The sequence below is a fragment of the Dasypus novemcinctus genome, unplaced genomic scaffold, assembly GCF_030445035.2.
Source record: "Dasypus novemcinctus isolate mDasNov1 unplaced genomic scaffold, mDasNov1.1.hap2 scaffold_124, whole genome shotgun sequence".
Classification (NCBI taxonomy): Eukaryota; Metazoa; Chordata; class Mammalia; order Cingulata; family Dasypodidae; genus Dasypus; species Dasypus novemcinctus.
In genome coordinates, this window is record NW_026688150.1 from 883,220 (window position 1) to 903,785 (window position 20,566).

At 46.3% G+C, this 20,566-nt stretch overlaps 1 protein-coding gene across 1 annotated transcript; it reads right to left on the reverse strand.

Moving 5' to 3' along the window:
* Nucleotides 1–5,965: 5,965 nt before the first annotated feature.
* On the reverse strand, nt 5,966–6,916 carry LOC101440709 (olfactory receptor 10H1-like). Its single transcript, XM_012531047.2, has one exon. The coding sequence runs from the start codon at nt 6,914–6,916 to the stop codon at nt 5,966–5,968; it is 951 nt and encodes a 316-aa protein (XP_012386501.2).
* Between the last annotated feature and the right edge of the window lie 13,650 nt (nt 6,917–20,566).

Consider the following 20,566-nt stretch of genomic DNA (forward strand, 5'->3'; position numbering starts at 1 on the left):
AAGTCTTTTTCCCATTTTTTAAATGGGTTGTTTATCTTTTTGTTTTCAAGATATATGAGTTCTTTATATATGCAAGTTATAAGTCTCTTATCAGATATATGGTTGCCAACTATTTTCTCCCATTGTGTGGGTTCCCTTTTTACTTTCTTGACAAACTCCTTTGAGGTGCAGAAGGCTTTAATTTTGAGGTAGTCCCATTTATCTATTTGTTCTTTTGCTGCTCGTGCTTTTGGTGTGATATTCATGAAGCCATTTCCTATTACAAGGTCCTGTAGATGTTTCCCTACACTGCTTTCTAAGGTCTTTATGGTCTTGGCTCTTATATTTAGGTCTTTGATCCATCTTGAGTTGATCTTTGTATAAGGTGTGAGATGGTAATCCTCTTTCATTCTTCTACATATGGCTATCCAGTTCTCCAGGCACCATTTGTTGAATAGGCCATTCTCTCCCAGTTGAGAGGGTTTGGTGGCTTTATCGAATATTATATGGCTATATACATGAGGTTCTATATCTGAACTTTCAATTCGATTCCATTGGTCTGTGTGTCTCTCCTTATGCCAGTACCATGCTGTTTTCACTACTGTCACTTTGTAGTATGTTTTGAAGTCAGGAAGTGTGATTCCTCCTATTTCGTTTTTCTTTTTCAATATGTCTTTGGCTATTCGGGGCCTCTTTCTGTTCCAAATAAATTTCATAGTTAGTTTTTCTAGTTCCTTAAAGAAGGCTGTGTTGATTTTTATTGGGATTGCACTGAATGTGTAGATCAGTTTTGGTAGGATAGACATCTTAATAATATTCAGTCTTCCTATCCATGAACAGGGAATATTCTTCCATTTATTTAGGTCTTCTTTGATTTCCTTAAACAATCTTGTATAGTTCTCAATGTATAAGTTTTTTACCTCTTTAGTTAAATTTATTCCTAAGTATTTGATTTTTTTATTTACTATTGTGAATGGTATTTGTTTCTTGATTTCCTCCTGATCTTGCTCATTATTGGTGTATAGAAATGCTACTGATTTTGCGCATTGATCTTATAACCTGTGACTTTGCTAAACTCATTTATGAGTTCTAGGAGCTTTGTTGTAGATCTCTCAGGGTTTTCTATATATAGGATCATATCATCTGCAAATAATGAAATTTTGACTTCTTCCCTTCCAATTTGAATGCCTTTTATATCTGGTTCTTGTCTCAGTGCTCGAGCAAGTACCTCCAAGACAATGTTAAATAGGAGTGGAGACAATGGGCATCCTTGTCTTGTTCCTGAGTTTAGAGGGAAGGATTTCAGGATTTCACCATTATAAACAATGTTGGCTTTCGGTTTTTCATATATACTCGTTATCATGTTCAAAAAGTTTCCTTGTATTCCGATCTTTTGGAGTGTTTTTATCAGGAAGGGGTGCTGTATTTTGTCAAATGCCTTTTCTGCATCTATAGATATAATCATGTGTTTTTTTCTCTCAGTCTGTTTATATGGTGTATTACATTGATTGATTTTCTTATGTTGAACCATCCTTGCATACCTGGAATAAATCCCACTTGGTCATGGTGTATAATTTGTTTAACGTGTTGTTGAATACGATTAGCAAGTATTTTGTTAAGTATTTTTGCGTCTAGGTTCATTAGAGAAATTGGTCTGTAATTTTCCTTTCTTGTGGTGTCTTTGTTTGGCTTTGGTACTAGGGTAATGTTGGCATCATAGAAGGAATTAGGCCGTCTTCCTTCTGTTTCGATTTTTTGGAATAGTTTCAACAGGATTGGTATTAGTTCTTTCCGGAATGTTTTGTAGAATTCACCTGTGAAGCCATCTGGCCCTGGGCTCTTCTTAGTTGGGAGATTTTTAATGACTGATTCTATCTCTTTGTTTGTGATTGGTTTGTTAAGATCATCAATTTCTTCTTTCATCAGTATGGGCTGCTTATGTGTTTCTAGGAATTTGTCCATTTCCTCTAAATTGTCATTTTTGTTGGAATATAGTTTTTCAAAGTATCCTCTTATGATAGTCTTTATTTCTGTGGGGTCAGTGGTGATATCACCTTTCTCATTTCTTATTTTGTGTATTTGCATCTTTTCTCTTTTTTTCTTTGTTAGTCTCGCTACAGGTTTGTCAATTTTGTTGATCTTCTCAAAAAATCAGCTCTTGGTCTTGTTATTTTTTCAAGTGCTTTCTTATTTTCTATTTCATTTAGTTCTGCTCTTATCTTTGTTATTTCCTTCCTTCTTCTTCCTGTTGGGTTACTTTGTTGTTGTTTTTCTAATTCCGTCAAAAGTGCAGTTAGTTCTCCAATTTTTGCTCTTTCTTCTTTTTTGATATATGAATTTATGGCTATAAATTTCCCTCTCAGTACCTCTTTTGCTGCATCCCATAAATTTTGGTATGTTGTGTTATCATTATCATTTGTTTCAAGGTAGTCATTGATTTCTTTTGAGATTTCCTCTTTGACCCACTGTTTTTCTAAGAGTGTGCTGTTTAATTTCCAAATTGTCGTGTGGAGTCTGGGTCTCTGTCCCTTGCAAATTTCCAGCTTCACTCCACTGTGGTCAGAGATACTGTTTTGTATGATTTCGATCTTTCTGAATTCATTAAGCCTTTCTTTGTGGCCTAGCATATGGTCAATCTTGGAGAATGTTCCATGTGCGCTTGAGAAAAATGTATATCCTGCTGTGTTTGGGTGTAATGATCTATATATGTCTATTAGATCCAGCTCTTCTAATATACTGTTCAAATGTTTTGTTTCTTTAGTGATTCTCTTTTGAGATGTTCTGTCCAGAGTTGATAGTGGTGTATTAAAATCCCCCACTATAATTGTAGATGCATCTATTCTTTCACTTAGTTTTTCCAGCGTTTGCCTCACATATTTAGAGGCGCCCTTGTTAGGAGCATAAATATTTATGATTGTTCGATCTTCTTGACAGATTGTCCCTTTCACTAAAATGTAGTATCCTTCTTTGTCTCTCACAATTGTTTCACATTTAAAGTCTATTTTGTCTGATATTAATATAGCTACTCCTGCCTTTTTTTGGTTGTTGTTTGCTTGTATGATTGTTTTCCAGCCATTCACTTTCAACCTCCATGAGTCTCTGGGTCTAAGATGTGTCTCTTGTAGACAGCATATAGATGGGTCATATTTCCTTATCCAGTGTCCCAGTCTGAATATTTTGATAGGTGAGTTTAGTCCATTGATATTCAGTGTTATTACATTTAGAGAATTATTTATGGTAGCCATATTTTGGTTGGATTTGTGTTTGTTATATTTTGTTTGTATTATTTTATTTTCCCCTTCTATTTTTGTCTTTCTTGTTGCTTTTACACTCTCCTCCATCTCTGACTGTCCTGTTTTTTCCTTTCTTCCTGCAGAACTCCCTTAAGAATTTCTTGAAGGGGAGGTTTCTTGTTGATATACTCTTTCAGTTTCTGTTTATCTGTGAATATTTTGAACTCTCCATCATTTTTGAATGCTAGTTTAGCTGGATAGAGTATTTGTGGTTGGAAATTTTTTTCCTTTAGTACCTTGACTATATCATACCACTGCCTTCTTGCCTCCATCGTTTCAGATGAGAAATCAGCACTTAATCTTATGGAGTTTCCCTTGTATGTGATGGTTTTCTTTTCTCTTGCTGCTTTTAGAATTTTTTCTTTGTCTTGAGCATTGGATAATTTGACAAGTATATGTCTTGGGGTGGGCCTGTTGGGGTTTATGACCAGTGGAGTGCGCTGTGCTTCTTGGATATGTACATCTGTCTCTTTCAGTATATTTGGGAAGTTTTCATTCATTATTTCCTGCAACAGTCCTTCTTAGCCCTTTCCCTTCTCTTCTCCTTCTGGAATGCCTATAATATGTATGCTTGACCGTTTTGCGTTATCATTCAGGTCCCTAAGTCCTATCTGGATTTTTTCTACCTTTTTATTGACCACTTCTACTATCTGTTTGATTTCCAATGCACTGTCTTCCACATCACTAATTCTCTGCTCTGCCTCTTCTAGTCTGCTGATATTTGCTGCAAGTGTATTTTTGATTTCTTGAATTGTGGTGTTCATTTCCATCATATCTGTTATTTTTTTGTGCATGTCTGCAATTTTCCCCTCCAAGTGTTGTCTTCATGCTGTTAACCTCTTTCATTACTTCATGAAATTTGTCGGTGATAAATGATCTGAGATCTTTCATTGCTTGTGCGAAGTCCTGCCCCCCTTCCTGATTGGGTTCAGCCATGTTTTCCTGATTACTGGTTTGGTTTGTAGATTTTTTTTGCTGTCTTGTCAACATTTTTTCTTGACGGGTTTAATCAGTTCCTTAGCTTCTTTGTCTAGTCTTGGAGATTAATTAGCTGTTGTTTTTGCATAAGTGTTATATCTTCTCTTTGTCACTTTGTTCTTCTTATTCCAATTTCTTATTGCTAGTTAAGCTCACTTTAAAGGAAAGTATTAGTGCTGGGGAAAGGCAATTGTGTAAGGGAGGAAAAAGTGTGAAGTAGTATTGGTGATATATGTTAACAAAGCAACAATATGAGTTCTGGGAGGATGGAGGTTAGATCATGTAAATTGTGTAGAGTTATAGTAGTAGGAAAGTACCTATAATGAGGTAGACGACTGAATATGGGAGGAATGTGGTACGTACTAAGAGGCTATTATTTCCGTGAGAGAGGGAAAGAGAAAAGAAAGGTAATAGTTTCAGGGACGAATACCAGATGGAAAACTAAACAAAGGTATTAGAAATTAAGAGTTAGGCACTTTGCGGATCAAAGAAAGGGAGATGGAATATAGGAGAGATAGTAGATGGTGGAGGATATCAAGTTGTAGGGGAAAGGGGATAGTGTAGATAGGCTAAATCTATTCACAGAAAAATGAGGTAGTGGAGGGTGAGGAAACCCAGCAAATGTGAGGTATTTCCTGTAGGACCTATTGTATTGTTAAGATAAAATAGTATAAGAAGAATATTGGGGACAGGAAAGAGAGGATTAAAAAACAACAACAACAACAACAACAAAAATAAAATATAATAAAAAATAAAAAAAAAACAAAAAAACAAAGAACAGAAACCCCACCGCCAGGCTCAGCTGGGCTCGGCTGGGCTCGGGTCCCCCGCCCATCGCGGCGTGGCTGGGCTTGGCCGAGCTCGTCTGGGCTCGGCTCCCTTGCCCGCCGCGGCTCGGCTGGGCTCAGCAGGGCCCGGCTGGGCTCGGCTTCCCTGCCCTCCACCCTCCGTGGAGCAGCGCGACTCGGCTCTCCTGCTCGCCGCCCTCCGCGGTGCGGCTGGGCTCGACTGAGCTCGGCTGGGCTCAGCCCCCTCGCCCTCCGCGGCTCAGCTGGGCTCGGCCCGGCTCGGCTTCCCCGCCCGCCGCGGCGCGGCTAGGCTTGGCTGGGCTCGGCTCCCTTGCCCGCCGCCCGCCGCGGCACAGCGCGGCTCGGTTCCCTTGCCCGCCACCAGCCGCGGCACAGCGCGGCTCGGTTCTCCTGCCCGCCGCCCACCGCGGCGTGGCTTGGATCCCCCGCCCGCTGCCCACCGCGGCCCAGCTAGGCTACCCTGGCCGCCACCCGCCGGGGCTCGGTGCGGTGCTAGCTGCCTCGGCTCTGCCTACCCAAGGAGGGAATCCTCTACACATAGCTGGGATCTCCGTGTATATTTCACGGATGGATCCTCTCTGTTACCTTCCCTCCAAATTGATGTCTAAACACCTTGGGACCAGGGAAAATCCCGAAACAGCCCGGTCCCAAGGAGTCTCCGACGCCTCCCAGCCGATTCCCTCCAGGAGCTAGTAACCGGGAAGTTCACTCAGCCGCCATCTTACCTCCTCTCTCTGTCATCTTTTTACACACCCTGATGTTATCTAATCATTTTCTGTACACTTGAATGTGTCTACAAGGATTCTGGTAAACCAATATCATCAAAAAAATATAGGTTATGATTTGGTTATGGAGGGACACCTGGTAACTCAATTTAGCTGTCCTCAGAGAATTTCTCCCAGGTCCTCACACTTTTTCTGGGCAGAGGTCACTGAGGAAGGTCTTCTTCATGGCCATCTTCAACTCCTTGTTCCTGAGGCTGAAGATGATGGGGCTCAGGAAGGGGGTGAGGATGGTGTAGGTGGTGGCCATCAGGGTGTCCCCTTCTGGAGATGGGGGGCCCTTGGGTTTCAGGTAGATGATAGAAGCGAAGCCATAGTGCACGACCACCACAGTGAGGTGGGATGCACAGGTGGAGAAGGCTTTATGTCGGCCCTCAGCTGAGGGGATCCTCAAGATGGTGGCCACGATGAAGGCATAGGACAGGAGGATGAGGATGAAGCAGCCCAACAGAGCTGTGATACACACCAGACCCACGCCAAAGCTCACAGAAGGTACATTGTCCCCACAGGCCAACTCCAACAGTGGTGGCACATGGCAAGCAAAATGGTGGATCTTATTGGGCCCACAGAAGGTGAGGTGGAAAATGGTTGTGGTCACTACCAGCCCCATAACCAGACCACCCACCCAGGACCAGGCCACCAGACAGCCACAGCCACGGGGGCTCATGAGTACGCTGTAGTGCAAGGGGTGGCAGATGGCCAGGTAGCGGTCATAGCCCATGATGGTGAGCAGGAAAGAGTGGGTGAAGCCGAACGTGAAGGTGAAGAACATCTGGCTGGCACAGGCCACCAGGGCTATGGAGTGCTGCATGGACAGCAGGTCGGTCAGCATGCGTGGGATGAGAGTGAGGGTGTAGAGGATCTCGGAGATTGAGAGGGCACACAGGAAGAGGTACATGGGTACGTGGAGGGTGCGCTGGTGCCAGACGGTGGCCATGATGAGCAGGTTTCCCAGTAGCGTAAACAGGTACATCATCAGGAAGACCAGGTAGAGGACGGGCAGCAGCTGGTGTGGGAAGGCGGAGAAGCCGAGTAGGATGAATTCAGACACGGTGGAGCTGTTGGATCCCTGCATGGGGGCTGTGATGGGGAGATGTAAGTTACTACATGGGGGAATCTTCCACCATCCTTGGACCATAGAAGGAGATGCTGCTGAAAAAAAGCATTCAGTGGTGATGGAGCTCCCTGCCTATGCCTTAAGTAATTTAATTCTCGTATCAACCAAGTGAGGAAGGTGCATTTTTTTATAGTCATAAAACTTTTATTGAGCATATGTATTACAAGTACTTCTCTTGCTTAGAACTTACTCATCCCACTTTCTTTTTTTTTTGTCTTTCTTTATTTTTTTTAATGTTATCTTAAAAAAATATGAGGTCCCCATATACCCCCCAAAATGCAATGAATGTCTCATGATGATGGAGGAGGTTGTTGTTATGGGGGTGCATTGTTTTTGGCAAAAGAAAAGGAAAAGGTGAAGCAAACATGACAAAATGCTAATAGCTATTAAATAGAGAGTATATAAATGAACAATTGATATACTCTTCCTACTTTTCTTTGTTGGAAAATTCCTATAAGGAAGAGTAAAAAAGAAAGAACCTTAGGATCCTATTTTGTTTTTTAAAGATAGACTTTCTTTTTAGAGCCATTTTCGAGTGACTGAAAAAGTGTCCAGAGTTACCATAAACCACTCCCATGTTCATTTCCCCAAATTATTATCATCTCACATTAGTGTGCTACATTTGTTAGAATGGATGAACAAATATTGATATATTATTGGTAACTAAAGTCCATAGTTTACAGGAGGGTTTGCTCTGAAAGTGTCTAATTCTGAGTTTGGACAAATGCATAATGTCATTTAACCACAGTATCGGAAAGAATAGTTTCATTACCCTAAATATGCCTGAACTTCTCCTACTCATAACTCCCTCCCCTGGCAACAATTGATCTCTCCTCTGTCTCTATAGATTTGCCTTTTCCAGAATGCCATACAGCTGGAGCCATACAGTATGCAGCCTGTTCAGACTGGCTTCTTTAACTCAGCAGTATGCATTTAGGTTTCCTCCACCTCTTTTACTGTGGCTTGAGGACTCACTTCATTTTATCATTGAGTGATATTCCATGGTGTAAATTTGCCAGTTTTCTTATCCATTCAGCTATTGAAAGAGGAAGGGGCTATGTTTTCACCCCTGTCTTGAGTACCCTGGACATAACTCAAACAGAATTTTGGGGCACAGAGGGTTTAAGCAGCTTGGTTAAGATGAAGCTGTTAAATGGCAGTCAGTTATGTGGTGGTCATTTTCTGAATCCCAGGACACAAGGATGAATATTCTTGGGCAATGCAACATAGTAAGCAGAAAAAGGGGTATGGGATCTGGAGATGTGAGTTTGTATCTCTACTCAGCCAGCAGTGTAGACCTGAACAAACTCCTTCAACTTTCTGTCCCTCCGTTTCCTCCTACATACTTTAAGGTTGCTGAAGGAGATAAACTAGTTATGTTTAGAACGGAGTATGTGTTGTTATAATTAAATCCATTACACAGTTAGTGCTTAGTGAATAACTTTAAGGAAACTATGACGTATGTGATCAGTTGCTTAACATTTTGAAACTATGCTTTTCTTAGGCAATGCAAAGTTTAAAAGGTAGTAAACCTATAATCTTCCTTGTGTCTCTATGGATTTCATATAAATGGAACAAGACAATAAGTGACTTTTTGTGTCTGGCAAAAATCAGCGTGATGATGTGGAGGTTCATTCATGTGGTAGGACAGTCAGTACTTCATTCTTTTTAATGCCTGAAGAGTATTCTATTGTATGGATATTTTCTTGATTTGTTCAACTGTTGATGGACACTTGGGCAGTTTCTCCCTTTTTGGCTGTTTTGAATAGAGCTGCTAATGACTAATATCCTGTAACTGAAAGAAGATGAGTGATTGCCAGCGGGGTGGGGAAGGAGGGATGGGGACAGGCTGGTTAATGGGCATAGGTTAAAAAACGTTCTGGGCGGCGGACTTGGTCGAGTGGTTAGGGCGTCCATCTACCACATGGGAGGTCCACAGTTCAAACGCTGGGCCTCCTTGACCAGTGTGCAGCTGGCCCATGCGCAGTGTTGATGCACGCAAGGAGTGCCGTGCCATGCGGGCGTGTCCCCCGCGTAGGGGAGCCCCACATGCAAGGAGTGCGCCCTGTAAGGACAGCTGCCCAGCGCAAAAGAAAGTGCAGCCTGCCCAGGTATGGCACCACACACACAGAGGACTGACACAACAAGATGGCGCAACAAAAAGAAACACAGATTCCAGTGCCACTGACAACAACAGAAGCGGACAAAGAAGAAGATGCAGCAAATAGACACAGAGAACAGACAACGGGGGAGAGGGGAAATAAATAAATAAATAAATCTTTAAAAAAACATTCTGGAGCTGGTTATGGGTGACGTCCAACATTATGGAAGTAATTAATTGTGTAGAATCGTTGCCCTAAATGGTGCTGCAGGGACTGATGCTGGACGTTTTGTGTCCTGTTGTGGCCCACTGGATGGACTGGGGGAGAGTGTGGACTACAATGTGGACCACTGTCCATGTGCTGCAGCATTTCTCCAGAATGTAGTCTCTGGGTGCAGTGGATGTGCCACAATGGTGGAAGAGTTTGTTGATGTGGGAGGGGTGGCGTGTGTGGGGTGGGGGGTATATGGGGACCTCATATTTTTTGAGTGTAACATTTACAAGAAAATAAAGAAGAAAAAAAGAAGAAAAAGGTTGATAGTGGAGTGAGTGTAGCACCTGCTTCACATGTACGAGGTCCTGGGTTCAATCCCTGGTACCTCATATAAAAGAAGCTTGAAATGGTAAATTCTGTGTTATGTGGGTTTTATTTCAGTTAACACCATTTTAAGGAGTAAATATGCTCTTGTGTGGTTCCAGTTCATAAATTGAGCCTGACAGGTTGGAGATGAGAACTAATGGGGGAACCCACTATTTTGGGGACTGGAGGCAGCATCCTCCCAACATGACTGGTTTTCAGAGATTTCTGGCCTCCTTCCCCTGGAGTCACTTCAGCTTTCCCTGGGTCAACTGCTGCCCTTAGCACCCCAGGACCCTGTCCCCAACTTCTCCAGCCTGCCTGCCTCTCTGAGAGCTTAGAAGATGGAGTCAAAGCCAGTAGCTTGGAAACAAGACCTCCAAGAGGAGGTGGGAGAACAAGTCTTCTGTGATTCCCCAGCATCGAGGGCAGGGTGTCCCAGCCCCACACTCCTGACATCGGGGCAGATCATTCTCCACGCCGGGGGCTGTCCCGTGCACTGCAGGACTTTAGCAGCATCCCTGGTGGTAGTAGCACTTCACCCCAAGTTGTGACACCCCATACTCTCCTATTATCTATGTAGTGCAGCAGTGCCCCAAAATGTGTTCACTGAGTGCAATGAGTGTGCCACAACAATGGGGGAGGTTGTTGGTGAGAAGAGCAGGGTGGAGGGGTGGGTATGCAGGAACTTCTTATATTTTTTAATGTAACATCTTTTTATGATATATATACCTTCAAAAAAGTACAATTTACAATGATGAGGTGGGTGGGTGGGGAGAGGATCATACGGGAACCTCTCGATTTTTTGTGTTTTTTATGTTTTTTAATGTAACATTCCTTGTGATCTATTAATTTTAATAAAAAATAATAAAAAATGACCTTGAATGAAAGGGTCAACTCAGAGCAGCAGAATATCTCAGTCTACATGTAATATCGGGTATCAAAAATGCTTTTTGACCTTGAATAAAAGGGGGAAATGGAAAGGACAAATGAATTTATATGGCTATGAGTCTCCAAAAGAGCCAGGAGATTATCAGAGGGGTCACCCTTGCGCACACCTCAGCAGAGTCCCAGAGACAGATAAAGTAGCTACAACCCCAGGTATTGGTTCTTCTGAGGGCTACAGAGACCCACAGATTCTACGGTCATGGCAGATGGAGTTCAGTGCCATGTCAGTTGGCCCTACTTTGGAGTTTATGTTCCTGAGTGTGATGCAGCTGGACTCAGATGTATTCTATGTTCAGAAGCCTCTCCTGTTACTTTACGGGACCTGTGGTTGGCGCTGGGGTTTAGTGTATACCCAGGGACCTAAATCTCTGGACTGTCCATGTGATAGCCAGGCCCTGAGCCTCAACAGACTTGCAACTCCTACACTCTGGTTTATTGGACTTACCCCAGGCATCTAACAGGGAGGTGAAGAAGGTCAAACACCACACCAGGGAGCCAAGAGGGCCTACAACTGCAAGAGGGATAATTGCTTTCAAGTTCAGTCTAAGCCCCCTCTCTATATAAAGGTGAAGTGGACATAACCATTCCAGGGTCCCCAGAATGGAGGAATAGACTATGGATTCGAGTGGATTTCCTGATATTCTTTTCTAGAACTATTGTGATTAGTAATGGAAGAAAATGTAACATTGATGTGGAGAAAGTAGCCACAGTAACTGCTGAGGGAAGAAGACGTGATGTGGGGGCACTTTCAGGACTTGGAGTTGTCCTGGGTGGTACTGCAGGGACAGATGCTGGATATTGTATGTCCTGCCATGGCCCCCTGGGTGGGCTGAGGGAGAGTGTAAACTATAATATGGATCATTTTCCATGTAGTGCAGTAGTGTATTCACCAAGTGAAATGAATGTCCCATGATGAAGGAGGAGGTTGTTGATGTGGGAGGAGTGGGTTGAGGGGGTGAGGAGTATATGGGGACCTCATAGTTTTTTAATGTAACATTAAAAAAATAAATAAAGACCAGAAAAACAAAACAAAACCAGAACAAAAAAAATCCCACAGCCTTAGAGAAAGTGGGCGTGAGTTTTGAGAGTGCAGCGTTCACCCCGTTTAAGGAGGGCTGGTGCAGAACTGCAGGTACCAGAATCCATCATCCAGAATCTCAGAGGGGGGTGGGACATGGGGGGTGGCAGGGGCCCAAAGCCCACCCCTCCTCATGCTCTCAGAACCCCAGACTATCTCTCAGCATTGCTCCACCAGCAAACACCTGGCAGTTTCCTCCACAAGTAAACTGAAGAGAACCTGGGAGAGGTTGCGACCTGTACATCAGGTGAATCCACCTGATACTTAGACGCTCAGTGGGGCCAGCTGCCCAACCCAGGTCCCCGGGACCAGACCTGCCCACATATGCCTCTAAGGCTGGGTCTCTCAACCTTGGCACACTGATATTTGGGGCCGGACCATGCTTTGCAGTGGAGGCCGTGTTGTGCTTTGTGGGAAGTTGTGTAGCATCCCTATCTCCATCCTCGACATGCCAGGAGCACCCCCAGTTGTAACCATCAAAAGTCTATTCAAGCCAAACCCGAATTTATCTTTTACCAGTTGTATGACCAGGGACCAAGTTGCAAGCATCCGTTTCTTCAACGGTAAAAGAGCAATTGAGTGTGCTTTCCTTCTCTTATTGAAAACCTCAGTTTTGCTGGTCTAGAGAGATCATGTATTTAAAAGTTCTTTTGAAACTGAAAAGTTCAATATAACTTTAACACACTTTGGGGTAAACGTCTCTAGAAAAATTTGGTCATGGATTAAAAAATCATTCAGCTGCAAGTCTATAAATAAAATATTTAAAGTACAGTCATAAAAATTATATTCAGACACTTTTTCTATCATCTCCAGGTAAGAACCCCAGGACAGCTCTGTCTTCAGTCTTTATGACCCCACCTTGCCTTACCTGTTTGCCCCCATACTGCTTCCTCTTCTTAGCACACCTGTTAAGTCTCCCCATCTCCACACCTTCTCTCTCATCTCCGCCCTCTCCTCTCCATCTTCTCTTTTGCATCCATGACATTTCCAGTCCTCCAACCTATCCTCTCTGGTGCCTCGCAGCTAGTTCATAACCCTTGGAAGTGGCATGAGCCTCTGTGCTCAGAATTCTCTTGCCTCTCTCCCCAAACATTTTAATGTTGATTTCCATCAGGACAGGTAGGGAAAGGAGATTAAAAGTCAGACTGAATTTCTGGGAACCCTTGAGAGACGGCTCAGCTCTCTCTGCTCCAGATCTTCTCACTTGCCCAACACAGCTAACTCCTGAAGCTGTGAGATCTCAAAATGAGCTAAGACTTCCAAAGCAGTTGCCACACCATCTTAAAAATAAGGATCACACTTGCGGTCTGCTAGAGCCCCGCTTGCTGTCCCCTATACCCCAGACTCAAATCTCCCAAAAAGTCGATATAAATGGAGCAACATTTTGGAGATAGTGTAGTTGCAGATCTCCCCAGTCAGGTGGACTGGAGAGAAGGCGACTCACCTGCAAATCCAGGTCCTGCCCCTCCTTGGCACCACCTTGGTGGATGAGGCCTGGGTTCAGAGTTCCCCTGCAGATGGAGGCTGAGAGTAAGAGGTGGAAAACAAAGATGCTGGCTGCCCTGAGCATGCCAGGTGGCCCGGGAGCTCGGCTGAGCCTGAGCAAGGATTTTTATGCCTGCCCTGCTTCCTGCCTTCTCCCTTACTGCAGCTTGTCCCTGCTGCCTTGCTCATCCTCCCCTACGGGGTGGTGGTGCCCCTTGGGGTGTGCAAGGAAGGAGACAACCTCAGGGACTCTGTGTCCTCCCTCTCCCTCCTCACTGCCTGAGTGAGTAAATTACCTGAGCTTCTCCTCACTGCCTGAGTGAGTAAATTACCTGAGCTTCTCCTCACTGCCTGGGTGAGTAAATTACCTGAGCTTCTCAGTGGCTCAAGCAGGGTCTAATGCCCATGCCTGCTGCTTGGGGGGCCTCAGTTGTTGACGCTGGAGAAAGGGAAGTTCAGACACAGCTTGTTGGGGCTGAGGAAGCAGCTGGATATGCCCCTCCACCTTCCTTTCCCCATCGGGGCACAAGGAACAGCTTTATTCAGATATAATTCTTATACCATACACGTCGCCCACTTAAAGTGCACAATTCAACAAATTTTACTGTACTCACAGATAGGGGCGAACATCACCATTGTTGACATTAGAGCATGTTCATCAGCCCTGAAAGAAACCCCGTACCCTTTAGCTATCACCTCCCTGTCCTCCCCCGCATGCCAGCACCAATCTGCCCACCTCTCTGTGGATTTGTCTATTCTGCATGTTTCATACGAATGGAATCATACAACCTGTGGTCTTCTGAGTCTGGTTTGTTTCACTCCACTAATGGCTTTGAAGTTCTTACATGTTGTCACACGCATCAGGACTTCATTTCTTTTTTTTTTTTTTAAAGATTTATTTTTATTTATTTAATGCCCCTCCCCTCCCCCGGTTGTCTGTTTTCTGTGTCTTTTTGCTGCGTCTTGTTTCTTTGTCCGCTTCTGTTGTCGTCAGCGGTACGGGAAGTGTGGGCGGCGCCATTCCTCGGCAGGCTGCTCCCTCCTTCGCGCTGGGCAGCTCTCCTTACGGGTGCACTCCTTGTGCGTGGGGCTCCCCTACGCGGGGGACACTCCTGTGTGGCACGGCACTCCTTGCGCGCATCAGCACTGTGCATGGGCCAGCTCCACACGGGTCAAGGAGGCCCGGGGCTTGAACCGCGGACCTCCCATGTGGTAGACGGACGCCCTAACCACTGGGCCAAAGTCCGTTTCCCTTTTTTTTTTTTTTTTTTTAACATTCAATGCCTTTTATTTTTTTAAGTGTCTTCTACAATGTATTATCATTTTTTGCATTATAGGCATTTGTAGTAGATTTCTTTTACATTTTTAAATTAATTTTTTTTAAAGATGCATAGGTCACACATAATACACTTTTTATGGCTGAATAATATTCCATTGTGAGGTTGGATCACGATTTGTTTATCTGCTCATCTGTCAATGGAGGGACACTTGGGTGGTCTCCTCCTTTTAGGATTGTGGATGATGCTGTGATGAACATCTGTGTACAAGTTTCTGTGTGGACATGTTTTTGTTTTCCCTTCCAATTTTTTTTCAATCTTTTTTAAAGGTACATAGATCACACAAAATGTTACCATAGGGGAGAGTGTAAACTACAATGTAAATCACTATCCATGTATTTTCTGTACATAAGTCTTTTACATCTTTAGTTAAATTTATTCCTAGCTATTTGATTTTTTTATTTAGTATTTTAAATGTTTTTTTTCTTAATTTCCTCCTCAGTTTGCTCATTATTGGTGTACAGAAATGCTACTGAGTTTTGCATATTGATCTTATAATCTGTAACTTTTCTGAACTTATTTATAAGTTCTAGAAGTTTTGTTGTAGATTTCTCAGAAGTTTCTATGTTTAGGATAATTTCGTCTGCAAAAGGTGAAATTTTGACTTCTTCCTTCCCAATTTGGATGACTTTTATATCTGTTTCTTGCCTCTGTGCTCAAGCAAGTACTTCTAACACAATTTTAAACAGGACGGGTGAGAGTGGGCATCGTTGTCTTGCTCCTGATCTTAGAGGGAAACATTTTAGGATTTCACCATTGTATATGATGTTACCTGTGGGTTTTTCATATATACCCTTTATCATGTTCAGAAAGTTTCCTTCTGTTCCTATCTTCTGCAGTGTCTTTATGAGGAAAGGTCGCTGTATTTTGTTAAATGCTTTTTCTGCATCTATAGGTATGATCATGTGTTTCTTTTCTTTCATATGTTTATGTGGTGTGTTACATCGATTGATTTCTTAATGTTGGACCATCCTTGCATATGAGGGATGAAATTCCTCTTGGCCACGGTGTATAATTCATTTGATGTGCTGTTGAATACAATTAGCAAGGATTTTGTTGAGGATTTTAGTATCTAGTTTCATTAGAGAGATTGGTCTATAATTTTCCTCTCTTGTGGTATCTTTGTTTGCTTTGGTGTTAGGGTAATGCTGACATCATATGTTGGAAACTGAGGCACAGTGGCCTCACAAGGAGAGACGTGCTGTCTCCATGCTAGTGCCATCTCCATAGCTAAGCTTGCAACCTAAGGAATATGGTAATAAAGAGTTCCCAGGCAAATGGGATGAAGCTGTTAAAGGCTGAAAGAAAAGATGAGCACATACCTTTTGTAGTGAATAGAATACTTAGACTTTGTACCTTGAGATAAGATTTTTAAAAATTCCTTAGACTATGGGTAATGCTGATGATGCTTGATGTCACGTTTGCTATGTGTTACTGCTTATTGGCATGTAGGCTACATATTTCTGCTTATTGTCACATACACTGGGGTATATAGAGAGCCCCTTGTAAACAATAAAGTCGTCTGAGGAGTTATTAGTCACAGACCCCCTGATCCCAGCTCTCTCATTCTTTTTCTCTCACTCTTTCTTTCTCTTTGTTTCCTTTTCCCTTTTCTCTTTTCTCTTCCTTTCATTCCTGATACCCTTCAGTCCAAATCTCCAACAATCATAGTATGAGTTAAGCAATGTTCCTTCTATTTCAATTTTTTGGAAGAGCTTAAGGAAGATTGAGGTTGGTTCAATGTGTTAATTCTCTACTAGAATTCACGTGTGAAGCCATCTGGCTAGGGGATCTACTTAGTTCAGAGATTTTTAATGACCGATTCTATCTCTTTTCTTGTGACTGGTTTGTTGAGATCATCAATTCCTTCTTTCATCGATGTAGGGTGCTCATGTGTTTCTAGGAATTTGTCCATTTCCTCTAAATTGTCCTTCTTGTTGACACATAGTTTTTCAAAGTATCCTCTTATTTTTGTCTTTATTTCTGTGGGTTCAGTGGTGATATCCCCATTCTTATTTCTTTTTTGTGTGTATTTGCATCTTTTCTCTGTTCCTCTTTGTTAGTGTACCTAAGGGTTTATCAATTTAATTCATCTTCTCAAAGAACCAGCTCTTGGTTTTGTGCGGTCACCCCTCGGGCTGAAGTGTGGTTTGCTGGCCTGGCAGGGGAGCGGCCGCGGTAGGCCTAATTCCGCTGCCCCCATAATAGGGTGGTTGGTCGGGCCCACCGCCACCCCTGAAGGAAGCTCGGCATGGGCGCAGAGTGCCCTCGGGTCTCCCCTTCTCGGCAGCCATGCTTCCGCGGCCACCCCTCCTCCCAGATGGCGCCACCCGATGCCTTGTGGGGCGGCACCCTTCTTCTTCCTTCTCCCTGCGCAGGCACAGGGCAGAAAATTCCAGTCTGCCCTTTTCCCCTCCCCCGACAGCAGCAACAGCCAGGCGTGGGCGGGAAACTCAAGTCTGCCCTCCACCCCAGCAACAGCAGTCACCAATCCCTAAACCCTGCCCCTTCCCCCAGCAACAGCGACAGCCAATCCCTAACCACCACCCCTCCCCCGTCCAGTACCGCCCACTGACCTTTCGCCGGCAACCAATCAGAACAGGGCGTGGCTTCGACCAATCAGCCTTCCCCAGCCCCTATAAAACTGTTGCCTCTCCCTCAGTAAAGTGGACTTGCGTGTTTACCTTGTCTCCGCGGTAGTTCTTCTGCTGTGCGCCCTCCAGTCCTGAGAGCCCCCGACAAGGGCCTGGCCTCCCTTGTCCCCAGTTCGTCGCCTGCTTCTCCGGGCGACCCCTTCGTCGCCTGCTTCTCCGGGCGACCCCTTCGTCACCGGCTTCGCCGGGCGACCCCGTCAGCCGAACCGCGCAACCCCTTGTGAGACCGATCCCTCGTCTGCTGCCGGACCGACCCCTCGTCCCAAGTGGGACCGACCCCTCGTCCCAAGCGGGACCGACCCCTCGTCCAGAGCTGGACCGACCCCTCGTCCGCAGCCAGACCCCACCTCTACCGACCGAGCTAGCCGCCGCAGTTGGCGCCCAACGTGGGGCAAGGCAACTCCACCACAGCCTCACTCCATAACCTGGCGCCCCCCCCTCCTCTCTTCTCACTGTGGGACTTCTCTCGTGCAACATTGCTGCTACCTGAGCCTTGGCTACCTCATATGATCCACGGCGGTCTGGGAGAATCGCTGGATGGCTTTCTCCTTCCATGTCGGGGGCTTATACCGACCCGCTATGATTAAGAGGAGCCTTGGATTTCTCGGGAGCGCGCGCTTGCACGTCTGAAGTAATCCTACCACAGCCCTACCCCCTCCTCTCTTCTCACCTTGGGACTTCTCTCGTGCAACATTGCTGCTACCTGAGCCTTGGCTACCTCATACGATCCACGGCGGTCTGGGAGAATCGCTGGATGGCTTTCTCCTTCCATGTTGGGGGCTTATACCGACCCGCTATGATTAAGAGGAGCCTTGGTTTCTCGGGAGCACACGCTTGCACGTCTGAAGTAATCCTACCACAGCCCTACGCCCTCCTCTCTTCTCACCTTGGGACTTCTCTCGTGCAACATTGCTGCTACCTGAGCCTTGGCTACCTCATACGATCCACGGCGGTCTGGGAGAATCGTTGGATGGCTTTCTCCTTCCATGTTGTGGGCTTATACTGACCCGCTATGATTAAGAGGAGCCTTGGATTTCTCGGGAGCATGCGCTTCCACGTCTGAAGTAACCCTACCATAGCCCTACGCTCTCCTCTCTTCTCACCCCTATCTTTTCGCTCTGCATTGCTGCTCCTGAACCTTGGTGACCTCATATGATCCACGGCGGTCTGGGAGAATCGCTGGATGGCTTTCTCCTTCCATGTCGGGGGCTTATACCGACCCGCTATGATTAAGAGGCACCAATAAAACTCTCAGGAGCGCGTGCCTGAGCACCTCCTCTCCTGCCTTCACCTCTGCCTCCTCCCCTCCACGCTTGCTCCCCTTTGCCTTGCTCCACTGCTCGTCGTCCCGCCCTCCCCTCGTCGGGGCCTTCTCTTGGCCCGCGACCACCGTCGGAGCCCCACCAGCTCCGACCCCTCGTCTCACCGCGCACCTCGGCTCCCATCGCCGCGCTCTCAAGGTAAGGGCCCCTTTTCTTATCGGCTCCAAAAGGCCATTAGCAATGGGTAACATCCTATCTGCTAAGCAAGCCCCACAAGTTCGGGCTCTTGCCGGTCTCCTAGACACTCACCGGTGTAAGATCTCTTTGAAACAGCTTCAAGTGTACTGGGACCTTCTTCTCCCCTTTAATCCATGGCTAACCACGTGTCAGCTTTGGGACCCGGACACCTATACTCGCCTTATAGATAGGGTCACTTCTGCTGTGGAGCAGGAAGGTAAAAGATTCCCTCCTGGCTTATTACCGGCGCTTTTTACCATCCGCTCCTGCCTTCAAGGCGCCCCTACCATCGACTCCCCCCGGCCGAGCCACCACCGCTGCCGTGATTGTCAGGACGGCGACTTTAACAGGGACCCTAATTGGAATTCTGATACCGACTCCGATTCCGACTCTGAGTCGCTTGTTGAGCGCCTTAATAACGCGCTCAAAAATTGTCCCCCTAAACAATGTAATCTAGCAGTGCCGAGCGCCGGTGAAGATGGCGAACTTCTGCCTTCTTCCTCGCTCGTAAAGGGGAGGTCCCTTTGCCCCTCCCTCCCCCCGACGACTTCCTGCCTGGGTGGGCCGGAAGCTCCCTCCCCGCCATTTTGTAGCACCGCTGGGGACGGCCCGCAGCCATTTTGTAACACCGCATGGGCAACGGCTCCTCTCGTGCCCTCCGCGCCAGCGGCCCCCCCCGAATCCGCCTCCCCCTGGCAGCCCCCTCCATCCGATCCGTGGCAAGCTGCCGCATGCGCGGCCCCCTCTAGCCTATTTTTGGACCCGTATTCCTCCCCCGTCGGGGCACCTCCGCCTACCTCCCTGCCGCCTCCTACCACCTGCTTTCCCCTTAATGTAATTCCCACCCCTCAGCGCCCCTTTCCATGGTACCCACATGATGCGGAAAGTGTTAAACAGCTCCGCAAGGCCGTTAAGGAGGACGGGTTAGGCAGCCCTTACCTCTGGCCAAGCTAACCCCTCTCACCAGCCCCGCTAAACGGCCCGCAACCCGCTTTCCCCGGCCCGCAGCTTGCGGAGCTTCCTCCTGTCTCGACCTCACTCCTCTTCTCAGCCATCCAAAGCGTCCTTTCTCGTCCCCCGCCCCCCTCCTTTTTTCGCTTGAACCCCTACTGCGTTGCAGATTGGGCCGCCCCATGTTGGCCCGCCCCATTAACATCGGCCTCTCTCGCGCCCATGAAGACTTTGGCCTTCTTATTGTCCTCGCCTACGTCTCCACCACTCCCGACGCTGCCGTCACCACCGTCGCAGGTGCCCTGACGCGACTTGTCCTCACCGCTGCGATCCTCCAGACCATCACACAGTCTGCCTCTACCGCTCCTCGCCGCCAAGAAGAGATCAACTACCTGTAACGCGCTGTCATCCTGGACTTTTAACAAGCAGATGGAACTTATAGCCACCTAGATCAACAAGAATTGGACATTGGTCACCCTTGCTTGCAACGGCAAGATACTGCCCCCCAAATTGTACATTTGTATCCCCATCATACTCACCTCCCTCTTCAGCCCCGCTTCCCTCATTGCTTACTGCCTCTTGGGCCTCGGCTACTTGTTGCTGCTGCCATCCTGGCCCTTATTTGAAAAGAAGGGGGAAATGCGGTCACCCCTCGGGCTGAAGTGTGGTTTGCTGGCCTGGCAGGGGAGCGGCCGCGGTAGGCCTAATTCCGCTGCCCCCATAATAGGGTGGTTGGTCGGGCCCACCGCCACCCCTGAAGGAAGCTCGGCATGGGCGCAGAGTGCCCTCGGGTCTCCCCTTCTCGGCAGCCATGCTTCCGCGGCCACCCCTCCTCCCAGATGGCGCCACCCGATGCCTTGTGGGGCGGCACCCTTCTTCTTCCTTCTCCCTGCGCAGGCGCAGGGCAGAAAATTCCAGTCTGCCCTTTTCCCCTCCCCCGACAGCAGCAACAGCCAGGTGTGGGCGGAAAAATCCAGC

What these genes read in the sequence shown, in the direction of transcription:
- LOC101440709 (XM_012531047.2), bottom strand. Translation starts at nt 6,916, where the DNA reads ATGCAGGGATCCAACAGCTCCACCGTGTCTGAATTCATCCTACTCGGC.